This window comes from Rhineura floridana, chromosome 12 (genome assembly GCF_030035675.1).
Source record: "Rhineura floridana isolate rRhiFlo1 chromosome 12, rRhiFlo1.hap2, whole genome shotgun sequence".
Classification (NCBI taxonomy): Eukaryota; Metazoa; Chordata; class Lepidosauria; order Squamata; family Rhineuridae; genus Rhineura; species Rhineura floridana.
Window position 1 is genome coordinate 3,671,265 of NC_084491.1, and position 24,680 is coordinate 3,695,944.

Consider the following 24,680-nt stretch of genomic DNA (forward strand, 5'->3'; position numbering starts at 1 on the left):
CTTCAACTCCCATCAGCCTCAGCCAGCATGGTTCAATAGTCAGAGATGATGGGAGTTTTAGGCCAGCAGACTCAGCAGGGCCATCTATTCCTCACCCCAGTAATGTGCTCACTCTCCCAACAGCAGTTAGGAAGGTGCCTCTGGCAAGCCTATGCAGCTGTTACCTAAATGGGGGTAGCTGCTTCTTGTACCAATTGCTCTGGCAACAGGTAAGAAGTCTCCCCTCACCATTACAGCAGCTCACATAACTAGGTACTATTCCTGAACACCAGTGTACAAGCAACCACATGTAAATTAAATAGTCCACCCCCTATGCAAAGGCCCTAGGGTACAGTTTGGAGGCACGGAGGAGAGCCATCTTGCTGCATTGCTAAGCAGGTCTTAGCCTGAGCAGTGCCTGTGTGAGAGAACCCTTGGCAATATATCTTGACTTCAGCAAGCTTTTGACAAAGTGCCCCCATGATATTCTGATTAGCAAGCTAGTTAAATGTGAGTTGGATGGAACATCAGGTAGATCCAGTTGGCTACAGAATCGTACTCAAAGAGTGCTTATCAAAGTTCCTTCTCAAAATGGGGGGAGGTAATGAGCAAGGTACCGCAGGGCTCAGTCCTGAACTCAGTGCTCTTCAACATTTTTATTAATGACTTGGATGAGGAGGTGCAGGGAATGCTTATCAAATTTGCAGACGATACAAAATTGGGAGGGATAGCTAATACCCTGGAGGACAGAAACAAAATTCACAGGGATCTTGACAGGGATAAAGTGCAAAGGTGTACACCTAGGAAAAAGAAACCAAAGGCACAGTTGTACGATGGGGGATACTTGGCTCAGCAATACATGTGAGAAGGATCTTGGAAGTGTTGTTGATCACAAGCTGAATATGAGCAAACACTGCACTTTAAGAAGGATGCAGACAAACTGGAATAGGTTCAGAGGAGGGCAACAAGGATGATCAGCAGACTGGAAACAAAGCCCTATGAGGATAGACTGAAAGATCTGGCCATGTTTAACCTTGAGAAGTCTGAGGGGAGATATGATAGCAGTCTTCAAGTACTCGAAAGGTCCTCACACAGAGGAGGGCCAGGATCTCTTCTCAATCATCCCAGACTGCAGGACCCAGAATCATGGGCTCAAGCTGCAGAAAGCCAGATTTCGACTGAACATCAGGCAAAACATCCTGTTAGAGCAATACAACAGTGGAAACAATGACCTAGGGAGGTGGTGGGCTCTCCAACACTGGAGGCATTCAAGAGGCAGCTGGACAGCCACCTGTCTGGTAGGCTTTAAGTTGGATTCCTACATTGAGCAGGGTGTTGGACTCGATGGCCTTAGAGGCCCCTCCCAATTCTACTATTCTATGAATTCCACAGAATGCCTAGAGATGTGCTCCAGGTGGACTCAGGTAGGGATGGAATCCTCTCCCTCTTTACATTTTGTGTTTAAGTGTGTTCCTCTGGTGGTGGTGAATGATCCAATTCCTTTTTTCTCCACTATCTTATCCTTTTTCCAATCTGCACCGATAATTTTTTTTTTGGTTTGTGGAGAATTGTTATTATAATCGATATTTATGCATGAATCTTCTCCACTTCTATCAATCTTTCTTCTGAACTCTGTAGTGATTGCCTGTTTATATTCCTTTTCAAGTGCAAATTAGGCATATCATTGCCTTTCATCAAGTTAACATCTTTCCTCCTGCTTTGTCAGTTTCCCAAGAAAAAAACCCCTTTCCCCCACAATTTCAATTAGCTATGTAATGTAATTAACACTCATACTATCGATTATTTCAAAGCAGATTAAAAAAAGAATTGGAAAACAGGCGCCGAGAGTTGCGACTTCTAAATCCCCTCTGCAAAGATAGAGAATAGCAGAAATAATGAATAATCCAATGGCAGATCTGATTACTGCAGAAATGTAGCCCAACGCCAGATTGAGACCATTCTGCTAGACCTCAGAATAGATCTACCTGGTGCACTGACTTTGGTGCGTTGGAATAGGAATTGGGGCTAGAAGGCACTTCAAGGGCATTATCTCTTCCTTTTCAGGTTGCAACCTTGTTCAATCCAGCCAGGCTCACTTGGTACTTGAAGGAAGCCTTGGGTTCGAAAGACTTCCCCACTGTATTTTGGACTCCAATACTTATGAGTGACATAAGAAGAAGGATAAAGTTCATTTGTAGCATCTGATTTTCTGTGTATGCACATCTGGAATACTTAAGTGTTAGGACAGACCATATAAATTTTATTTTAGATGCAACCTCTCCCCCTTTACCTTTGAACTACCACCTGCTCTCCAGCCAGTAAACGAGCCCGTCTGCACACGAAGTCTGACTCACAGTGAGGGCTACAGCTCTTAAGATTCCACATGCTCCTCTGATTAAACATTTTGAAGTTGAACTGCTAATTAATGTTGCCATTCCATGTCACGTAGTAGACCAAGAACTGCTACCAAAACCTTACCTTTTTACTTGGACTGAAATACATTTCTCTTAAAACTAGGATAGGGAATCTATGGCTTTCCAGAAGCTGTCAGATAGCATACTATAAAGAAGGTATGTCACAGCCACTTGGAAGATTTTTTAAAAAAGAAAAATCTACTAATGCACACCAGTTAGTGTTTTAATTACAGCACACACGCTATTCTGAAGCTCCAAAGGTGTTATGAACAGCCACACTCACACACCCTACAGAGATCTTACACAACAGGATCAAGCAATGAATTATGGGCCCAGGCTCAACTGCCAACAACACCTCAGCCCAAGACAAGGGCTTTCAGAGGTGCCTGGGCTTGGGCGAGCAGCTATTCACTCCGCTCCTTCGGCTCGCGATACTTCCACTGGATGCAGTCAAAGATGTCCTCTTCGCTGTCCACAGGCAGGGGCTCCCCTGCGACTCCTGCAAACACAATGCAAGAAGGTATGGCTTAGTTGACAAGAAGTTAAGTAGGGAGGCAGGTTTATGGCAAGCTACTACAACAGTGTGGTGTAGTGGCTAGTGTGTTGGATTACAACCAGGGAGACCAGGGTTCGAATCCCCACACAGCCATGAAGTTCACTGGGTGACCTTGGGCCAGTCACTGCCTCCCAGCCTCAGAGGAAGGCAATGGTGAACCACATCTGAATACCGCTTACCATGAAAACCCTATTAATGGGATTGCCATAAGTTGGGATCGACTTGAAGGCAGTCCATTTCCATTTACTACAGCCCATAGCCCAAGGTATTCTGTGAACTAGTTGTACAAGTGACATTTGATATAAAAAACTAATCACATTTCTTGTGGACACAAATGCTGTTAGCAGGAGTAGAACTGGCAACAGAAAGTGGAACCAGCTGTATTAGAGAGAGATACCCTCAAATGCAAAAAAGGAGGAGAGGAAGGAACAGGATACGCATGACAAAGGGAGGAGCCACTGATCAATAGTGAAAATGGAAATGGACTGCCTTCAAGTCGACTCCGACTTATGGCGACCCTATGAACAGGGTTTTCATGGTAAGCGGTATTCAGAGGTGGTTTCCCATTGCCTCCCTCTGAGGCTGAGAGGCAGTGACTGGCCCAAGGTCACCCAGGGAGCTTCATGGCTGTGTGGGGATTTGAACCCTGGTCTCCCAGGTCACAGTCCTAGGATAGGTAAAACTGACCATGGGGGAGGAGGAGAGGGGGGAGGGCAGAGGAAGGAGGAGGAGGAAGGAAGGGAGGGGGAGGGGAAGGGAGGGGTGAGGGAAGGGGCAAGAGGGAGGGAGGAGGGCAGGTTTGATAATTTGCATACTTATTGAGTTCAATGGGATTTACTCCTGTGCAATCATGGCTAGGATAGGTAAAACTGACCATGGGGAAGGAGGAGTGGGAGGGGAGAGTAGATGGAAGGAAGAAGAGGGAGAGGGGAGCAGAAGGAGTGGGAGGGGGAAGGAGGGGATTGGAAGGGGAGTGGGAGGGATGAAGAAAGGAGGAGGGGAGGGGCAAAAGGAAGATGATGGGTGGGAGGAGGAGGGGAGGGCAGGTTTGATAATTTGCATACTTATTGAGTTCAGTGGGATTTATTTCTGTACAATCCTGTTTGAAAACGGAAATGGACTGCCTTCAAGTCGATCCCAACTTATGGTGACCCTATGAATGGTAAACGGTATTCAGAGGTGATTTCACCATTGCCTTCCTCTGAGGCTGGGAGGCAGTGACTGGCCCAAGGTCACCCAGTGAGCTTCATGGCTGTGTGGGGATTCGAACCCTGGTCTCCCTGGTTGTAATCCAACACTCTAACCACTACACCACACTGGCTCCTGATTTGCATGCAGAAAGTCCCATATTCAGTCTCTGGCTTCTCCAGGCATGGCTGGGAAAGACTTCTGCTTGAAAAGCTTGAGAGCTGCTGCCAGTCAGTGCAGAACAGCCTTCCCCAACCTGATGCCCTTCAGATATTTTGGACTATAACTCCCATCAGGTGCACAGAGCATGCCCAATGATCAAGGGATGATGGGAATTGTAGTCCCACCCTGGAGTACACCAGACTGGGGAAGGCTGGTGTAGACCAAAGAGCCAGGGAGATGGAATAGCCCCTTCCCCTGGACATTAGAACCATTGCCCTGACCCACTTCTTCTCTTCACCATCTTAAGCTTCTCTCTGCAATCATGAGAGCTGTACACTTATTTCCAGGAGTCAGACAATGGAACCAGATTTCTGAGTTATGGCATGACTCCAGCTGAGGCAAAGAAACACTCCCTCTCAAATGCATCCCCCAAATGGCAGAGGAGAGCACTCACCAGTGATGCCTAAGGGCCGGATGGTGTACTCATTGAGGGTAAAGCCCATTTCCAATGCACGGGCTCGCATGTTCTTATTGAATATATCACTCCCGGTGAAGTACAGGACTCCGCAGTAATACTGATCTTTGGGAATCAACCTGTGCAACGCAACCAAGTGAATAATGACATGTGGATAGCAGAGGTAGTGTTTTCCCTGGCTTTGCCATCCTTCAAGAAAGCATCAGTGCCACCACCAATTTTAGATGGCCACCACCACCACCATCTAAACCACATTGACGTGAGAATACCGAATCTAACTATTCAAGAGTGGGATTCTAAACTGGAAGAGGTGTTTATAAAACCTAAAAAAGGAGTTTATTCTCTGAGGGAACATTTACTCCAATCACAAGGTAATTCAGCTTCTACTGTTGTTTTTTTAAATCAAGTACTAATATTAAAATTGTTGTGTTTCTCTTTAAACTCCCCACCCCCCGTTACACGTGTGTTTACTCAGCTTAGATTTCGATCTATGCCCACAGAATATATGACTGGTAAATTATTCAGTAGGCCAACAAATGGTCATCTTGTTGTCTGTGGATCAGGCCAGATTGAAAACATGTGTTGAAGTAAATACATGCTATTTTCTTTATTGCCCTTTATACAATTCACATATACCATTTCAGAATTTTTTAAAGAAATGAAATCAGATGATTTCAAAAATAGGTGGTTGCTGGCTGATGAGACAAGTTTGTTACCTAGACAGTAGCTTTACAATGCTTTAGCAACAAGAAAGTTACAGGCCGCTTCCCTCCCACTGTACCCCCACCCCCAAATAGTTTGGACTGCTGAGGGGAATTTTACTTAACCTAAAGGGGAACTTTACAATTTTGATAATTTGCAGTCCTGTAAAAGTTGATTCGCTTTGCAATGGTTAATCAGATTCAGAATTCTTCTTATAGGATCAGCAATTTGCCTATAGGCAGAGCTTGGAAAAGTTACTTTTTTCAAACTACAACTCCCATCAGCCCCAGCCAGCATGGCCACTAGATTGGATTGATGGGAGTTGTAGTTCAAAAACGTAACTTTTCCAAGCTCTGCCTATAGGGCACGAAGCCTGATTGATTGAGGTGAATCAATGCTGAAATCAAGGGCTTTATTCTGCTGGCTATGATTGAATCTACAAAATGAGGATTATAGTAGGCAACAATCTTAGATTGTGTTTGTGGGAAAGGATCTCCCAAGTTATGTTGTTAAAAAGGACTAATAGTTTTGGGATTAAAATTTCTTTAAAGCATAAAATTAAAAGTTTTTGATCAAACGATCTATTATTACTCAAATAAAATATGTTCACGTATATGTTGCATGTTGCCACTGCTCTCTATTCCCATCCTGCTTGTCCGGCATGTTCCAAGAAGCCCGCCGGGACTGCGCCCACAGCAGCCAACAAGGGAAACAGGCATACACCCCAAGCGTTTTAAACACACTCTCTAAGGGGGACAACTACTAACTAGGAAAGAAAAATATGCCTAAAGAGTAACTGCATCACTGCCTCTCGTTCCCTCTCCCCAGCCCCCAGAGAACTGACCCTGATGCTCAGGGGGTAGATTAACAAAAGGGGACCCAGTTCCCAACATACATTATCCCCCAATAAGATGGATAACCAAGAAACATTACAACCCGCATAGAAGCCTGCGTGTAGAACTTTAAAAAGGTGACTCTGTTGCAGCATATGAACAGATCAATGAAGGTAGCAAACATGTGTTTTAACTTACTCTTGGATAGTCTTGCTGGGTGGGTTTTTTTTGGTGTTTTATAGTGTAACAGCCACTGACTACAAACAATACCAATCTGACCGATGTTTCTCTGCTGATCTCCATCAGAAAGAACCTGTGTGTTTTGCTTAAGGCTGGTGACAGACCCAGAGAACTGCTGTATTTTATATATTCAAAAATGAGGAATCAGCCAGTGTGTGTTTATTCACTCCAGAATCCCTAAGTATAACCCCAAAACCTACACAGCACCTAGGAGAGCCTAATCTTATCACGTCTGCTCCTTTTGCCTACACTCCACTTTTAAGGCCGAGACCAATGGAGACTTTATGGCTTTTAACACCAAGGCAGCTTTCCCTACCCCTCCACTTGACACTCAGCCTGATGAAGAGTTCTGGAGAACTTAAAAGCTTGCACATTACTTTGTGACATTTTGGTTTGCTTGGCAAAAGGTATTGCCCAAGTATGTATAATGACACTGTTCACACATGTGGTACCTAAGCCTAGAACATCAGCAGCCTCTGCGAGAAATAAAGGAAAGATAGGAAGGCCAGTGGTCAAGGTGGGGTGGATCCAACATGGTCCATAAGACCCTCTTCCTCAAAAGGCAGCCTAACCTGTCCAGCTAAAAGGCTCTCTGCAAGCTCAACTCTTAAGAAAAATACATTTATCTCACAGTAGTTAGCAAATTTCACCAGTGCACCATTAAGGGAGGCTTTTACCAGTTCACATTTTCGAACTATGCCCTCTGTGTATGTTGAGGTTACATACTATAAAGTCCCCGCATGGAGCAGCACCTTGTGGCTGGGGTCAAGTGGAGGGCGCTAAACATTATTTATGAAGCAGGAAGAGGTTCGATGCTGGGTCGGATTCCTGCCAACCTCTCCAGCTCAGAAGCAGAAATGTATCACTGACTTGTTAGCAGATGCACTTCCACACATTGGCTATCAAGTAGCCATTTTTACTTGCTTAACTTTTGCCACCCTGGCCTTCTACCGGGAGAAAGGAAGGGAGGGATATAAATCTAATAAATAAATGAAATAAAATAAATGAAATCATAAAGAGACCTGCATTTGCAAATCCTACTGGACATCTGGCTAAACTGGAGTTTTAGGACCTGACCTAGAATCTGGACCATTTTTATTAGTGTTGTATCTATCTGACATTTTGAATTCACAGATTTATTTTTTATTTTATTAATATTTGGATTTATGATGTTTTAATGCTTTTAAATTCTACTGGATGTATTCATGTTCTTGTGCATGTTCATGTTGTGATTTGCTGTGTTATGACTCCCGGTTACAACATTAAACTTGCACTGTAGCTCAACCCTTGTAAACAGGTTTAAGCATATACTATATTGCTTCCATCTAACTCACGGGTGGAATTAAAAACCATCATGTCCTTCTTGAGATTTACCTGATATCAATTCTCCTGTATGGGTAATCAGTTTCCTCATCTTTGCTTGGGAGTCGACATACTCCCTATAAGGGAAAGAAAGAAAAAAAGAGAGAGAGAGAAATATAAGTAAAGCAAGAAAAACACCCACAATCACGAGTTATTCTTATGGCCTGATTCCTTTGGGTAAGCATGCTGGCCCCAGTGTGCCCATATATGGCCTGATGGGACAGGGACTCAGTCTAACATTTATACAGCTACTTGGGGCAGGTTCCTCCAGAACAGGATTTCCTTCCAAGTAAATATGGCTAGACGTGTAATTCTGGTTTGCAGGTAAATTTATAATCTATAGTTCATAAACCCTTATTCTTATAAGATTAGACCAATTCATGGAGGACAGGGCTATCAATGGCTACTAGCCATGATGGCTGTGCTCTGCCACCCTAGTCAGAGGCAGCATGCTTCTGAAAACCAGTTGCCGGAAGCCTCAGGAGGGGAGAGTGTTCTTGCACTCGGGTCCTGCTTGCGGGCTTCCCCCAGGCACCTGGTTGGCCACTGTGAGAACAGCATGCTGGACTAGATGGGCCACTGGCCTGATCCAGCAGGCTCTTCTTATGTTCTTATGTTCTTAACCCTTTGGCTTCAAAAGAACCATAAAACGATTTTCTGAAGTTGGCATCTGGGCTAAGCACTGAGGATCTCCGGAGTGGGTAGGAGGCACTGTTTCCAAAGCAGGCTGCTAGGCTTCTAGAGAGCTATTTGGACGTGTGCAGGCAACAATAGCGGGCTGGCTACTTTTGTACCCTGGAGGGCCAGCTGTACTTCTCCCAGCCATGCTCCCTGTTCTTAAGCAACAACACCATTGTCCACCTGGTCACTTTGCTAACAACTAACGGGTACAGACCAGAAAGTTAATTAGGCAAGAGTGGGCAAACTAAGCAAACTTGTTTTTAATTAAAACTGGTCACGGAATATGATGCATTTTCTTGGTGCAAGAGTCTAAATGCAACCGTTTTAACAGCACTTGCAACTAAGATATTGAGAATAAGGTATCTGATGTCTGCAGAGCCACTCTGAAGTGGATCTGAAGCCTGAGAGTGCACATGCGTAGTAGGACCCTTGTTGGTTTCTCTCCAAATAAATAATGCTTCACCTTGTTCTTTGTGGCAAAACTCACATCAAAGGGGGATTAAGGATTTGCATCCGGACAAAGAATCTTCTGCTGAAACACAAAACCTGAGGTTTTCTGTAGCCAAAGAGATCTGCCCTACAACCCCACACAGCTGAATCTCATGGGAATGTTTTAAGGAAATGAGCTTCCTCCCGAGGTCAAACACGAAAGGGGTTTTCGTTGACTTCAGCACAGATGCGGATGTGAAGTTTTAAACTTACTAGCTTTCCAAAGAAGAGACAAGTCTGGACTTCATTAAACCACATGGGTCCTAAAGCCACATTTGAATAGTCAAGGGCTACAGGAGGGAGGCAAGAGCTCCGCTGCTTCGGATTCTCTGCCTCTTCCTCCTGCAGATTTGAGCTTCTTTCAAGACATGCAGAATAAAAACACTCACCATGAATTTGGTGTCTCCCTTTGAAAGCGTATCTGTAACAAAATGGATGCTTTCCAGTTGCTCCACAACTTGATGCAAAAGCTTCGGCTTCAGAAGGAATAACATTTGTTACCATCAAGTAGACAACGCACTGGTGATTTTTATTCAGATGCCTCAAAAAGCTGCAGCCAGCACGAGTCAAGAAATTGCGTCTCCCCCTGCCTAGAAGACGTGGGGGTGCTGGGAGGGCGCTCCCTGGGGAAGGTAGGGAGGGACCCCACTAACAAGAGCCCCTGCCATGTGGCACCCTCTTTTGCCTGGAAATAAGGCAGGCATCATACGTTTTACGGTGCATGCTAGCAAGACTTCCCCTTTGACCAAGCCCTGCTGGAGTAGCTGTTGGTCATGCAGTTTATTGTATCTTATGGCCACTGTGAACTGGTCTTTATGCTGTTTTATTTTGGTTGTTGGCAGTGAGAGCCTTTTGTTCTCTTGCAGACGGCTTTGAGGTTTTCAGATATTAAGTGATCTATAAATATGTTCAAATAATAAATATGTTAGAATTGCTTTCAATGTTTTCTTTAATAATATGTTTTTCACCCTTTTTTTAAAAAAGATGTTTTTAAAGCTTTTTTCTAAAGTTGTTTTGTTTTAATGTATTTTAAGGTCTTTTATGATGTTTTAAAGTGTTTTTAGCGTTTCTGTTTGCCACCCTGGGCTCCTGCTGGGAGGAAGGGCGGGATATAAATCAAATAATAAATAAATAAAATAAACAGAGAGAGAAGAGAGCCAAGTCAAAGTCATTTTTGTGCATGAGGTGGAAAGTCTAATGGCAGCCTCCTCTGGACACATTCCCATGGATGTTCTTCTGCACAAGCATCCTTAAAATGAGCAAGAAGTCCTGTTCATTTCACAGACATTTATACAGGACAGCCTCCAAGTGGATCGCACCCACAATTGATCAGATCTGTCTGTCACCTACTCGGGCAACTTAATTGGCTTTTGGTGGCAGCTGCTGCAGCTTGCCTCATGGTAAGGCTCTCCCTGTATGCGGGGATGAACTGCTGCAGAGAAGAAGAATGCTCTACTAAAATGTGGGATTCTGCTTATCACTTAATTAGACAGGAGTAGCCAACATGGTGCCCTCCAGATGTTGTAGACTGCAACTCTAATCAACCATTAGCACTGGCCATGCTGTCTGGGGCTGATGGTAGTCCAACAACATCTGGGGGGCACCACGCTGGCTACCCCTGGGACTGGGAAGAAATTTCATTCCAGGGCAGACCTTGGATCCATCATGTCCCACTGCTCTCAGGCAGGGGTTTGGATTATCCTGCCTGCCTGGATCCAACTGATGAAGTATTATTTTTGTGCACCAATAAGAATGGTTTTTGATGAAGTTTGTAATCCAAAATCATAAATATAGGCTCCATTTTTTAAAATGCAACACACGGCAGAAAGAACACACACCTGTTTGGAGGATTCTGAAGTGAAGTTTGGATGGGTCAGGAGGATATCCATATCCCCACTTGATTCTGCACCTGTAAAAATCAGAATGTAAGAAAAAATGAATCCTGCTTTCAACTCAAAGTTACACACTTTGCTTATGTTTCTTGCCTCTACCCTTCAGCTCTCCTGTGGTTTTCAAGGTTCAGTTAGTTTTATGAGTTTTATAAGGACCAGTTCTGCTTCAATTGACTGGATTAACATTGGGATTTCCAGCAAGTGTATTTATTTATATAAAAAAAATACAGATTGCTTAATCAAAACTCTCTAAGTGGTGTACATAATAAAATTGTCAATAAAGCCCAGATAAAATCAACCAAACTTGAAAAAGAAATACGCATAACAAAGTTACATGTTTGGGTAAACCATTTAATAAAAAAAATCTCAAAGCAGTATACAAAATAAAATTATGTAAAAGTTATTCCTGCTCTTGACCTGAACAGAGCACAGCCTGTAGTTGGAAGTGATTTAATTACTTCTCTCTGTCTGTCCATAAGTCATTGCCACAGCCAGGAATTAGAGAATCCTCAGTCTACACAAGCCAGAAACGTGTAAGGGGCAGAGACCCAGAGGGTGGCATAAAAGGAGCATAGGCAGAACTGAATGCACATTTCTAGAAAAAGAATGTTCACAACCCCCAGAACAGACAATTTAGTGCAATAACTAACTGGCAGGATGCTGAAACAACATGGAAGACCAACCTCGGCGGAAACTGCCACACACTGTAGCAATATATTTGGGATCTACATTCTTCACCTCATTCAAGATGATTTCCTGTTGTGGACAAAAACAGATCAAGTAGTTCAATTTTTCTTCCACAGATTCTTGTGCCTTTTCCCTCCATGAGGGAGACAATGCTTTTTGCTCACCTGCATCTCTAACATCTCTGTCCTTGGAATTCTTTTCTCAAAGTCTTCAAAGTACCTGGGTATGCAAAATAAACAGGGATAAGGAAACAGCCAATGGCTGCGATCCTGGGCACGCTTATTTTCAAGTACTCTTGAAATGAAACACATTAACGCTTCCAAGAGCTGAATGGCCATTAATTACTCTCCACTTACCCAATGTATATAGTCGGGTCTAATTCAAGTTCTAATGAGCATAGATTATGCCATTTTTTTTACTGCTTTTTTACTGGGTCAATTCTAGGGATTGTTACATTGCTTTTATTGTGATGTATTGGGGTTTTTTTGATTTTGTTTTGCTTTATGTTTATAAATATTTGTAAGTCACTTAGACACTCTTTATGCTGCAAGTGATTAATAAACTTAATAAATAACAATAACAACAATAAACATTTAGGACCAGACCACATCAAGTGGCTACTTTGCTATAAAGGTCACATCCAAATAGTAAGAACTGGGGGATGTTTTGAGAGCACCCATAATCCTCTAGTTGGAGTAAGCTCTCTATGCAAGTTATTCTCATTGTCTGTTCAGGTTTCTAGCGCCTAAGATCGTGGGATGTATGGTAGTGACAGCAGCCTTTAATCCTCTAGCCTGGGAAGGCTTTTCTCAGGCCTTCTTATGTTGTGATTTTTTAAATACTTTTTAATTTTAATTTATATTTATTAGTTGCTTTCCTTGCAAAGCAACCCAAAGCAACTTAAAACAATAAACATTAAAACCACTTATAACAAACAAATCCATAAAAACAGTAAAACTGAACTGGATGCAAAGCCCTACGAGGAGACACTGAAAGAAGCGGGCAGGTTTAGCCTTGAGATGAGAAAACTGAGGGGAGATAGGATAGCCCTCTTCAAGTACTTGAAAGGTTGTCACACAGAGGAGGGCCAGGATCTCTTCTCAACCATCCCAGAGTGCAGGACATGGAATGATGGGCTCAAGTGACAGGAAGCCAGATTTCGACTGAACTTCAGGAAAACTTCCTAAAGAGCATTACAAAAATTGAACCAATGACCAAGGGGGTGGGTGGGCTTTCCAACACTGGAGGCATTCAAGAGGCAGCTGGCAGCCACCTGTTGGGTATGCTTTAAGCTGGATTCCTGCATTGAGCAGGGGGTTGGACTCAATGGCCTTATAGCCCTGTTCTGGATCCATCTTTGTCACTAGAGCCCCAGGTTACTTCAGTGGCTAGCAGTTCCTTTTACCAACTCTAAATGGGGCTGCCCTTGAGCTGGTCCGGAAGCTTCAGCTGGTGCAAAATGTGGCGGCGAGACTGCTCATTGGGACAGGGTATTGCCAACATGTTACTTCACTGCTGAAAGAATTGCACTAGCTGTCCATTAGTTACTGGGCTAAGTTCAAGGTTCTGGTTTTGGTGTACAAATCTCTATGCAGCTTGGGACCAGGATACCTGAAAGACTGTCTTATCCCTTATATATCCAGTCAATCACTGCGCTGTGCAGGTGAGGGCCTCCTGCAGATACCATCTTATCAGACAACATAGGAAGCAGACCTTTAGTGTTGTGGCCTCTATCGTTTGGAATTCGCTCCCCTTAAATATTAGACAGGCACTATCTCTATTATCTTTTCAGTGCCTACTGAAGACCTCAACAAGCCTTTTAAGTAGAGACCTTACCCCAGTCTGCGTCTGTGCTGGAAATGCTTTTTAAGATGTTTCAAAGATTTTTTTTTTTTTAAATGTTTTTAATATGTTTTGTTTTTATGATGTTTTTAGTGTTGTGTCCCTTTTTTGCTTGCCCTGCTGGGACAGAAGTTTAAAAATTAATAATAGTTTCATAAAAATATTTCTACCTCCAGGCAAACATTCAATCAAATAATTATAAATGTCCATAGCCTAGCCCTTAAATGAAGAAAACATGGAATCTTACTTTAACCCAATTCGCTGATGATGGTTCAGTTTGTGTTCATTTTTCCTTAGATCTAGAAGGAGCAGAGTCATGCAATCAGTAAGCATTTCTTAAACCAACTGTCCTGATTTGTTTTCACAACATTTGCACAGACATTATATGCCATTGTTGTCAAATGGCTGTCATCCTGAACTTTCCACTGTTTTTCTGTCACTTTTCTTACCATGGAAATTTTTTTAAGTGGATTTGTTGTGAAAGAGCACTACTTTGCTGTTACTATGTATTGCAGCATACCTGCTTTTTTTGCATGGTTATGAAGGTGCACTCTTGTTGTACAAAGGGCATGTAGTCGCATCTCCCCGAGTGTGTGAGAGATCCATGCAAAAGCGTGACAGTCTGAAAGTGCCTCTCAAGTGGGAAGGAAGAGCTTGGCGAGACTTTATCGGCACTGGGCCTATCAACAGTCTGGGATCCCATGGAGATAGTTGAAAGGGAGGAGTGGGTCACAAGTCTACTACAAGACCAACTCAGTTTCTCCCTCAAAATGCAATACCACCAATATAAATAGATTCTTACATTGGCTCTAAAAAGAATGTTCCCAAAATTACCATTTAAAAAATCAACAAAACATCAGTCATATAAAAACTAAACAAGGAAAAGTCATCCAGTCAATCTAAATAAATGCAGCCAGCAGAAAAAGACTCAACTTGGCTCTCCTGAACAGGAAAGTTTTGATGAGTTTCCTGCAGGGAAGAAGAGTATGAGCCTAGAGTCCCATTGCAGAGAAGGCCCTCGTCTGAGCAGCCTCTGATTCTACTTCAAATGGCTAAGCAGGGCCTTTTCCAGTCTTACAGCATTTGCAGGAGTGGGGGGATGAGGCACTCATTCAGTTACCTCAGGCCAGAGATGAACTGGCAGGGCTACAGGAGCAGGAATACCTGATGATGTTCATCAGCTTAGATGGGGAAGGGAATATAATCTCACAAACTTTGACGAGCACTGTTGTATGAAACATAAACAGCTTTATTTGATAAATGCTGTTTAAAAATACAAGAGCTTGCATTCAGCTAAGTCCTACTCAGACTAGACTCACTGAAATTATGTTTATTCATGGGTCTACTCTGAGTAGGACTAACACCGGACACAACCCAAGAATTTTTAAGAGGGCCAACCTTAAAAAGAAATAACAAAGAATTGGATCACATGCACTCTCTCTCTCTCTCTCTCTCTCTCTCTCCCCCCATCCTAGCCAATAAGGTGCCCTTCATATGCTGTCTGACTACAATTCCTCACCACCATGGCCAATCTGGAGGGCACCATGTTGGCTACCACTGCAATAGGATCTGTGCCAGATATTTTAAAATATTCAGCCTTGGTAGTAATTGTATTTCTTACCTGCCTTTCACTAGAAGGTCCCAGGATGGGTTACCAAATATAAAAATATAATAAAAACAACCATCTACCCATTACCTCAAAATAATAATTCACATAATACGCACACCAAAATTAATTGTTCAGTTTTCAAAGGCCAGAAGCTGTAAAGAGATTGTGCACTATTGTGGGGGGGAGTTCAACATCCTTGGTGCCATCACCAAGAAGCACGTCTCATGAGCCACCACCCCTCAACCTTCTGGCAGAACCACCAGCCTCCTCCACTGATCTTAATCCCAGGGCTGGTCTTTAAGAAAGGGCGATGGTACTGATAGACAGTATTGAGGGAGCAGGGAGACGGACAGGGAAGTAGAGCTATAGTTGTAAAGTACCCCCAGCCCTACTGAGGCATTTTCAAAGACAAAGGCAGATTTGTCTAGCAGATAACCAGCTTGCCCCCCTAAACCTAGAGAGATAAGCCACAGTGGACTCACCTTCCAGGGTTTTAATTCCTTCATCGACGAATTTCCTGGCAGCAGCAGGACTACAAAGCAAAAGGAAGCACATCAGCAGATTGGACAGAACCTCTAGCATAACGTCTCATGCCAGCTTTCATTCAATAAGGCAGTATCTGCCACAGTGCTAACAGATTGCTGACCCAGGGCAAACAGTAGAAGCATTTCAGAAAAAAAATGACAAAACATCAACCAAGTACCAGGTAGTCGGGGGGGGGGAGAGGGGAAGAAAGATAAAGTCTTCCAATGGTGAGGGAAGAACAGCTGATGGGAGCTGGGCACCCAAAAACAGCTGGAGGGCACCAAATTGAGGAAGGCTCGATTATGAAACTGGGTCACTGTCAACAGGAGCACCAGAAGTATATTTCAACCTCCTCAAAGCGAGATTAGAGACCAAATGGAGTTTCTCAGGAAACTCAAATATCACCTTGTATACCGTATACCGGTCACTGTCTTGCCACCACCTCAAAACCCCTTTCGACCCTTGGTTTTGAAAGTGCACACAGATTTACCCTATGCCGCTGACTCTGGTCAGGAAATTGATAGAAGAGCTCGTATCATCCTGCCGAATCTGGAGGGCGGTAAAAAAGGACAGGCTCACTAGTCTGGGAATCATTAAGCTGGCAGCGTGTGAGACAGATCTGACCCACTCTGGTAAGGTCAGAAAGAGGAGAGACAAGCTCTGGTGCTAGCTATAGATTTATTGTGTTGCTCAACGCGTTTCAGAATATATTCCTTCCTCAGGAGCTAAAAACATTCAAACAAACTCAAACTAGTGTTGTGGAGACAACACATTGGTCATAAATATAACATTTTTAAAAACAGTTTTTTAAAGACCGCACGCAATATAAATAATTTTAAAAAACATTAAAAGTTTCCCAGTGATTCACGACACATTCACTAACATTGAACTAACATGTTATAAAACCACAATATATGGCTAAAATAAAACAGAACCTTTTAATTGCCGTAACAAAGCAGCTTAAAAAACTCCATGACACTAATTTGAGTTTGAGCACCAGAGCTTGGTCTCTCCTCTTTTTGGCATTTGTTTGGTGCTTTTTCCCCTTTTTGTTCCTGCCGCTCTGGTAAGGGTCATAGGTTCAGTGGGCAGAGCGCCTGCTTTGCATGCAGAATGCCTCCAATTCAGTCCCTGATGTCTCCAGGTAGGGGAAGAAAGGGTCTGGTCTGAGACCCCAGAGAGCTGCTGCCAGTCAGTGTAGCAGATGATGCTCAGCTAGATGGCCCAAGAATCTGACTTGGTGCAACACCACTTCCTCACAAATCCAAAGTCATTTACCTTTTCCAGCTTACGTAATTTTCCAGTAGATAAAAACTCATCAATCTTTTCAGCAATTTTAGCTCCTACTCCGTCCTAAAAAGAAAAAAAAACCCATGATGAAATAGGCAAATCTAAGCAAACCTTTGGGATTAAGTGTCTGCAGTATTCATTTAGGGAGAACAACAAACTAAACTCAGACAGTATGTAACAACTTGAAGGTAGAGCCTGGCACTGATTTTATGCCTTCTACATTAAATTTTACCCTTGTAGTCCCCTTTAGTACCACTCCCTATATATTGTATTTTATATATTTCAACTGTATTTTATGTATCTTATTTATTTTAATGTTTCTGTGATTTTATTATTTACAATTTTATTATGTACGTGTTTGATTTTATTTTTGTAAGCTGCCCTGAGTGCCCTATTACAGGGTAGAAGGGCAGGATACAAATATTTAAAATAAATAATAATGAATAAATAACTTACTCTCAGCAGGCAAGAGAGCTCGGTGTACAAATGCACATAAAATAAGGTTGTAATGAATAACCAGCCTTTGCTAAAGCATTTACCGTAACAACATGGAGAGCAGCCTTCACCAGCCTGGTGCCCTCCACATGATTTGGACTCGTTTCCATGAGCCTCAGCTGGCAAGGCTGAGCTAGAGGCACAATCCACCAGAATGTCCTTCTGGGCAAGTGAGCGGCGCAAGAGCAAGACGGCTCTTACGGTTTTTTAATTCGTACTGCTGCTTTAACTCTGTGTGCTGCTTTTCCACATGGATGTGCCCAAAGCAGGTCATAACACAAGAACAACAATACAGCAACAGCAGTGCACATCAACACAATTATTATGGCAACATCCTACTACCAATTGCCTTCAAAACACAATACAGCAATCCAAAAAATGACACTTCTGCAACAGTTCATTTGAATCTTGCAACTGTTATAACGACATTCCAAGTGAATTATAAGCTGGCATCAACCACTAAAACACAATTATCATTTGATATTGTTAATTAATTCTTAACATAACAACCCAAGCCACCAAGCGTATCTCCTTGTTGTTTTTTTAAACTGTGCTTTATTTTTACTCTGGCACACTACTAGTCACAGTTGAAACATTCAACCAAATTGTAAACATGCATGGAAATCTGAAGATGAATTTTACAGATTCTGAACTATACACAAAAGGGAAACCTGGCCATTCCTACTGAGTCATAGAATCATAGAATAGTAGAGTTGGAAGGGGCCTATAAGGCCATCAAGTCCAACCCCCTGCTCAAGTCAAGGGACTTACCAGCTTCTTTGCTTCAGCTCCGCTTTTTATCTTGCTTGGGTATTTGGATATCACAGAGGCTGCTTTCCTGTATGAAGCAATGAAAAAGCCGCAGTTCAGTTTTGGCAAGAAGAAGTTGACACACACCTGAGACCTTCATAAAATGCACACTGCAGTTCTAGTGAAGAGCAACACCCCTCTGGAACTACAGTTAATGCTACAGAAAAAATAGAAGACAGATTATCAAATGTAGGAAGGAGCTCTCTCTTCAAAGAGGTAGCAGAGCACAACTGCATACATCCCGGTTACTCTATTTGCAGGTCTCCCTATACTGCCCAAATGTAATCCTGTAAACATTTTGGTTGGGTCAGAGGGAAGCTACAAAATCTACCTACAGCCTATTAATTCTCTGCTAAAGGGGCCTGCTGGCCAACAGGTATTACTTATTTAGGTTGCAAATCCAATACACACTTACCTGGGAGTAAGTCCCATTGAAACCAGTGGAGCTTACTTCTGAGTAGACATGTATTGGATTGCAGTCTTAATCAGTTAATTGATAAACAGCTTCATATTTCAAACAGACAACTCTAAGCAGTTTACAAATCTCAACGAAAAGGAATCAGTGTAAGAATTCAAAAGCAAACAATGCTACTATTACTACTGATAATTTCCACATTTTAAGTAATATAATTAAAGAAATCTCAACTAAGATCCACAAAAACAAACTATATACAATATATCAAGATACATCAAAACACAATATAGCTACAATATATTATGAAAAATAGTTACAAAAAACACATAATAAACTACCAAAGCAATTTACGTACACATTTACACTACACAAAACTAAACACACATACACAATCACTCAATAGTCTCCTTACACCCACCATATCACTCCATCCACTCAATCCTCACTTCAATTAAACACTCCCAGTACTGAACTAATAAATAACGTTATCTTCCCAATTCCCAAAGGGTTTGTATTTTGCAGAAATAAAACGTTCCTTTTACTTTATCTCAAGAGGTGAGATCAAGTTCTGCCAAGATGTTGTCTCTGCCTTCCTGAGGAGACCCTGCTTTTTTGGGGGGGGGGGGAGACTGAAGAGGACTCGCTATGAAGCACTGCCGAAATCTGTGTGTGTGTCAAAGTAGCCCCATTGAAAAAGAACAAGGACACATGCTATGAAATGTCCTAATTCCAAAGCCCTCTCTAAAACTGTTTTGCCAGGGTATCGGTGCAATTCCAGTTGATAGTGGAGACCTTACCTGTAGGCATTGTACTTGTGGATGGCTCTGTTCACATTCCTCTCATAGTTGGCCAGTTCTGAAAAGTAGACTCTATTTAATTGTGAACATAGTAGCAGATGTTAAAACAGAGCATAGTTTCAGCAAAAGTCTGTATGGTAAAAGTTCAATGGTAGAGGCAAAAGTGTAATGGCAAATCCAGAAGTGCAGGGTCCCTTCATGATAGCCACAGCCCCCCCCTCTTTTTGGTGATGGGTTGAGAATGAGATCCTTGTTAATGCCTTCTCCCACAACAACAGGAACAAATAAGCATGAAAGAGGAGAGTGTTACCTACTAAGAGCCCTTTGCATTCGACACATCCATTGCATTAAGTATTCATATTAATTTTTAATTGCATTTTTATTGCTTCTTTTATTTCTTACATTTTATTGTATTACAATTTGAGTTCTATGGAATGCAACTGTAATATAACAAAATACAAGAAAGAAAAGAAAGAATTAAAATACAATCAAAAATCACACAGCCTCTATCACAGTGCATTACCATTTCTGCAAGAGGCAGAAAAATCATGAAGCGGTGGGCCAAGACCCTGAACAATTTTCAAGTGGCCCGGGGGGAGAAAGGTTTGAGAACCACTGTACTACAGGGCGAGGTGCAAGGCTCACAATGAAAGCCACTGTGAAGTTGCTCCCCATGTGGGCACAGCCTAAGCAGAAGAATTGCATTAAGGTGCATTAACAGAAGTATAATTTCCAAATTGTGAAGTACTAGTTCTCCTATAATCAGCACCGGTTAGGCCTCATCTTGAGTACTGCGTCCAGTTCTGGACATCCTTTGAGAAGGATGCAGACAAATTGGAACAGGTTCAGAGGAGAGCAAGGGTCGACCAGCCGTTCCTCCACACACCCCCTTTCCAAGAGAGGGGGCTGAGAACGAAGGCCGGATGCCGCCAGGCCCCAGCAGTGAGGCAGGCAGGGAGGGTGGCCTGGCCGCCCGGCACGCACCACTGAGGAAGTCCGTGATGCCCTCGTTGGGGTTCTCCTGCGGCGCCTTCCTCTTGCTCATTTCGGGGGTAGGGGCGCGCCGCCCAGGCTCCAGCACAGGCCGCTTCCGTCCCTGGAAGGCTCGCAGGCCGGAGGACACGGCGATGGGCACGAGCACCGCCCCCTTTCCGGCTCCGCTCCCTCGGAGGAAGCCCACTCGTGCGCCCAGTACGGCAACCGTCCCACGGCCCAGGGCCCTCCAAGTGTTTCGGATTCCAACGCCCATCAGCCACCGCGTCAATAAGGCCGTGCTGGCTGGGGCTGCTGGGAGTTGGAGTCCAAAACGCCCGGAAGGTTCCCCCCCCCCCGGTCTGGATGTTGTTGGACTCCAACTCGCAGCAGCCTCAGCAGCACAGCCGCGTTGATGCTGGGGCTGATGGGAGTTGGAGTCCAAAATTGCCTGCAGGGCCCGAAGTTGGGGTGAAGGAGTCAGGGACTGGGAATCTTTGGTCCTCCAGATCAGAGCTTGGAAAAGTTACTTTTTTTGAACTACAACTCCCATCAGCCCAATCCAGTAGCCGTGCTGGCTGGGGCTGATGGGAGTTGTAGTTTAAAAAGTAACTTTTCCAAGCTCTGCTCCAGATGTTGGTCTCCGACTTCCATCACTCTTGGACAGCTAAATATGCTAGCCGGGGCCAACAACATCTGGAGTGTCACAGGTTCCTCATTCCTGCTGAGAGAAGGGGGATCAGCTATTAATGCAGTTAGAGCAGGGGCTTCCCAACTGTGGTCGGTGGACCCCCAGTGCTCTGCGAGCTTCATTCAGGTGGTCTGTGGTGTGTGTCTGTAAGAAAAACTACAAACCATGCAACACCTAGCATAGCACATTACAATTGCTGTAACACTTGTGATAGCATTTTTCAAGGACTTGAAAGGCTGTCACACAGAGGAGGGCCAGGATTTCTTCTGGATCGTCCCAGAGTGCAGGACATGTAATAATGGGCTCAAGTTGCAGGAAGCCAGATTTCGACTGAAGATCAGGAAAAACTTCCTAACTGTTAGGGTTATACAACAATGGAACCAATGACCTAGGGAGGTGGTGGGCTGTCCAATGCTGGAGGCATTCAGGAGGCAGCTGGACAGCCACCTGTCGGGGATGCTTTAAGTTGGATTCCTACACTGAGCAAGGGGTTGGACTTGATGACCTTCTAGGCCCCTTCCATCTCTGTTATTCTATGAAAAAGCAGAAAAAGAATTAAGTGGTCTGCTAAGACCATCAGCAATTTTCAAGTGCCCCCCCCCAAAAAAAAGTTTGGAATCCACAGAGAATTAGAGCACAATCCTATGCATGACTGCTCAAAAATAAGTCCCATCCAGTTCAACAAGTCTTCATCCCAGGTAAGCAGGTATACTAAGGATTTCAGCTTTAAATTGCATCCAGACTAAAGTGTCGCAGTGCTCTTTATATGGGGCTGCTTTTAAAAAAAGCTTAGAAACCTCAGTTGTCCAAAATGCAGTGGGCAGGCTTTTATCCAACCTGACAGTTGGAGCATATTACTCTGGTTTTACTCCATTGTCATTGCTTCTTACCTGCTTATTTCTGAATTCAAATTGTGTGACTTTAAAGTGGCCAGTTTAAGCGTAGGGCTCTCCTACCTCAAGGACCAGGAGCTCCGATATCAACCAGTATGATGAGCCAGGGTGGTGTAGTGGTTAGATGTTGGACTAAGACCAGGACTAGGACCAGGGAGGCCAGTGACAAAGCTCACTGGGTGACCTTGAGCTAGTCACTGTCTCTTAGTTTAACCTACCTCACAGGGTCATTGTGAGGATAAAATAGAGGGGGGAGAATTATATTTGCAGGAAACTGGAATATGAATTAAATAACAACAATAACCTCCCTATGAACAGTTACCTGCTATTGTACCTGGTAATTCAGACAGAAATTGAGATTTTTTATTTTTTAAAAAAAACCTAGTCATTTTTTAATTATTTTAATTGGATTCCTGGCCCCAAATCTCTCATACAAAACTCCCTTCAGATTTTGGCACAAGCCATTCTCATTAAATTGCCCCCCTCAGAACCCTTTCCCAGCCTAAATCTAGTGCTCAACTGTACATATAAGCATCATGCTCTATTATCCTGCATGTAGGCTTGTTTTAAATGTTCTTTAGATGTAATCACATTTTGCACACAAACTGGAGAACCAAATTAGAAAGAGCAGGAACTCCTTTTGTTACAGGGCAGGGTGTGCTGCTGCCTAATCACACCTATACTCTGAATTTCTCAACTGTTTTCTGTAGGCAGCTCTCACTTCTCCACACCCCCAACAGGCCCACGTTGAAAGCAACCTAGAAGGTGAGAAGACTTTGTGAGGCAGAAACACACACAAGCACACACATAGACACATATACCTTGAATTCCGTAGATATCTTTATTTTATTTTTGTAATATATAAACCAGTTTTATTCACATGTTTTTTCTCTTAAAGTAAATCTCAACAAAGATATCTATACTGGTATATATGCAGGGACTATCTTCACTATTTTCCAGAAAACAACGGCGACATCCTGTACTCTAATGACTGTGCTGCACAGGGGAATGTGATTATTGGGTGAAAATGGCTTGAAAACAAGTTTGACAAGGTTAATTACAACCACAAACACAGAGAAAGAAATGCAAAAGCAGTTTCCTATCTGCACACTGCAGTACACATCTTCCCAAGATGACTCAGCATATTTATATATAAAGACACTGCAAAATATTAAGGAAAAACTCTTTTTTAACTCAGATGAATTACAGTACATTTTTTCTTCTTTATGTTAGATTCAAATTAGTTCTCTTAATAGTTTTGCTTGTCAACTTTGACCAATATTATTAAAAATACAAATTAAAAAACCCACGCCTAACAATTTACAAAAAAACCTTCGCAAGTGTCAGTGATTTTTGTTGCTGAAACCTGAGTGTGAATCCTGTTAAGGTAGTGAGAGTTTTGAAAAAATCTTCAAGGCCCAGTTACTTCAGTGATCTCTGAATGCCACTGTAGTGAACACACACTTTTATTTAGGTTTGGCAAAAATGCTAAGACCACGTTTTCAAAGATCAACAAAAAATATCCTGTCCCTTTCCCAACCAAACAGACTACAAAATCTTGCTGTTATCTGAAATGTTAGGGAAGTTAAAGCTTACAGAGCACTATCCCACTGAAAACCTTTCCTATTCAAGTCTCCCCTGAAATGAATGCGAACTGTGCAAGAATACAGTTGCATTCTTGTGATAAGAAGAGCCTGCTGGATCAAGCTAGTGGCCTATCTAGTCCAGCATCCTGTTCTAACGGTGGCCAACTAGGTGCCCATGGAAAGCCTGCAAGCAGGACCTGAGTACATTGTTGTCCTCCATGAATTTGTCTAATCTTCTTTTCAAGCTGTTCAGGTTGGTGGCCATCACTGCCTCGGAGCAAGTTCATAGTTTAACTATGCGCTGTGTAAAGAAGTACTTTCTTTTGTCTGTCCTGAATCTTCCAGCATTCAACCTCATTGGATGTCCACAGGAGAGGGAGAAAAACTTTTATCTATCTACTTTTTCCACGCTATGCATAATTTTATACATTTCTATCATGTCGTCACTGACTCACCTTTTCTCTAAATTAAAAAGCCCCAAATGCTGCAACCTTTCCTCATAGGGGAGTCACTCCATCCCCTCGATCATTCTAGTTTATTTATTTATTCATTCATTAAATTTGTTAGTCTTTTTCTACCATTATTTGCCTCAGTTCTTCAGATTCCTTTCCTGCAAAAGTTAGTTCAGGCACAGGGATCTGCCTTATATCTTCAACTGTGAAGACAGATGCAAAGAATTCATTCAGCTGCAATCTCCTTATCATGCTTTAGCACACCATTGACTCCCCTATCATCCAAGGGTCCAGACACCTCCCTAGATGGTCTCCTGTTTGAATGTATTTAAAGATCTTTTTTGTTCTAGGACGGTTTTTATTGTTTTAGCAATGTGCTTGGTTAACGAGCAAAGTCAACGAAGCTCTCAGAGGCAAAAAGTCTTCCTTCAAAAAATGGAAGTCTTGTCCAAATGAAGAAAATAAAAAAGAACACAAACTCTGGCAAAAGAAATGCAAGAAGACAATAAGGGATGCTAAAAAAGAATTTGAGGAGCACATTGCTAAGAACATAAAAACCAACAACAAAAAATTCTATAAATACATTCAAAGCAGGAGACCATCTAGGGAGACTATTGGACCCTTGGATGATAAGGGAGTCAAA

At 42.9% G+C, this 24,680-nt stretch overlaps 1 protein-coding gene across 2 annotated transcripts; it reads right to left on the bottom strand.

Moving 5' to 3' along the window:
- Window positions 1–2,595: 2,595 nt before the first annotated feature.
- POLB (DNA polymerase beta) lies at window positions 2,596–20,761 on the bottom strand. Of its 2 annotated transcripts, XM_061592982.1 has the most exons (14): window positions 20,428–20,759; window positions 19,444–19,501; window positions 18,193–18,259; window positions 16,915–16,989; window positions 16,127–16,185; window positions 15,594–15,643; window positions 13,750–13,801; window positions 11,825–11,879; window positions 11,657–11,729; window positions 10,920–10,990; window positions 9,471–9,557; window positions 7,924–7,988; window positions 4,754–4,893; window positions 2,596–2,892 (listed from the first exon to the last, which is right to left on the bottom strand). In XM_061592982.1, exons 1-14 carry the CDS (start codon window positions 20,690–20,692, stop codon window positions 2,798–2,800), a joined length of 1,212 nt encoding a protein of 403 aa, XP_061448966.1. In that variant the 5' UTR covers window positions 20,693–20,759; the 3' UTR covers window positions 2,596–2,797. The 2 variants fall into 2 exon arrangements, with proteins under 2 accessions (XP_061448966.1, XP_061448967.1); XM_061592983.1 differs by lacking the exon at window positions 9,471–9,557 and having other exon boundaries at window positions 20,428–20,761.
- Between the last annotated feature and the right edge of the window lie 3,919 nt (window positions 20,762–24,680).

What these genes read in the sequence shown, in the direction of transcription:
- POLB (XM_061592982.1), bottom strand. Translation starts at nt 20,692, where the DNA reads ATGGGCGTTGGAATCCGAAACACTTGGAGGGCCCTGGGCCGTGGGACG. An exon ending in AGGAATTAAAACCCTGGAAG is followed by an intron (nt 13,802 to 15,593) that starts GTGAGTCCACTG and finishes TGCTCCTTCTAG; the next exon opens with ATCTAAGGAAAAATGAACAC. An exon ending in CTTCAGAATCCTCCAAACAG is followed by an intron (nt 9,558 to 10,919) that starts GTGTGTGTTCTT and finishes TTCCTTCTGAAG; the next exon opens with CCGAAGCTTTTGCATCAAGT.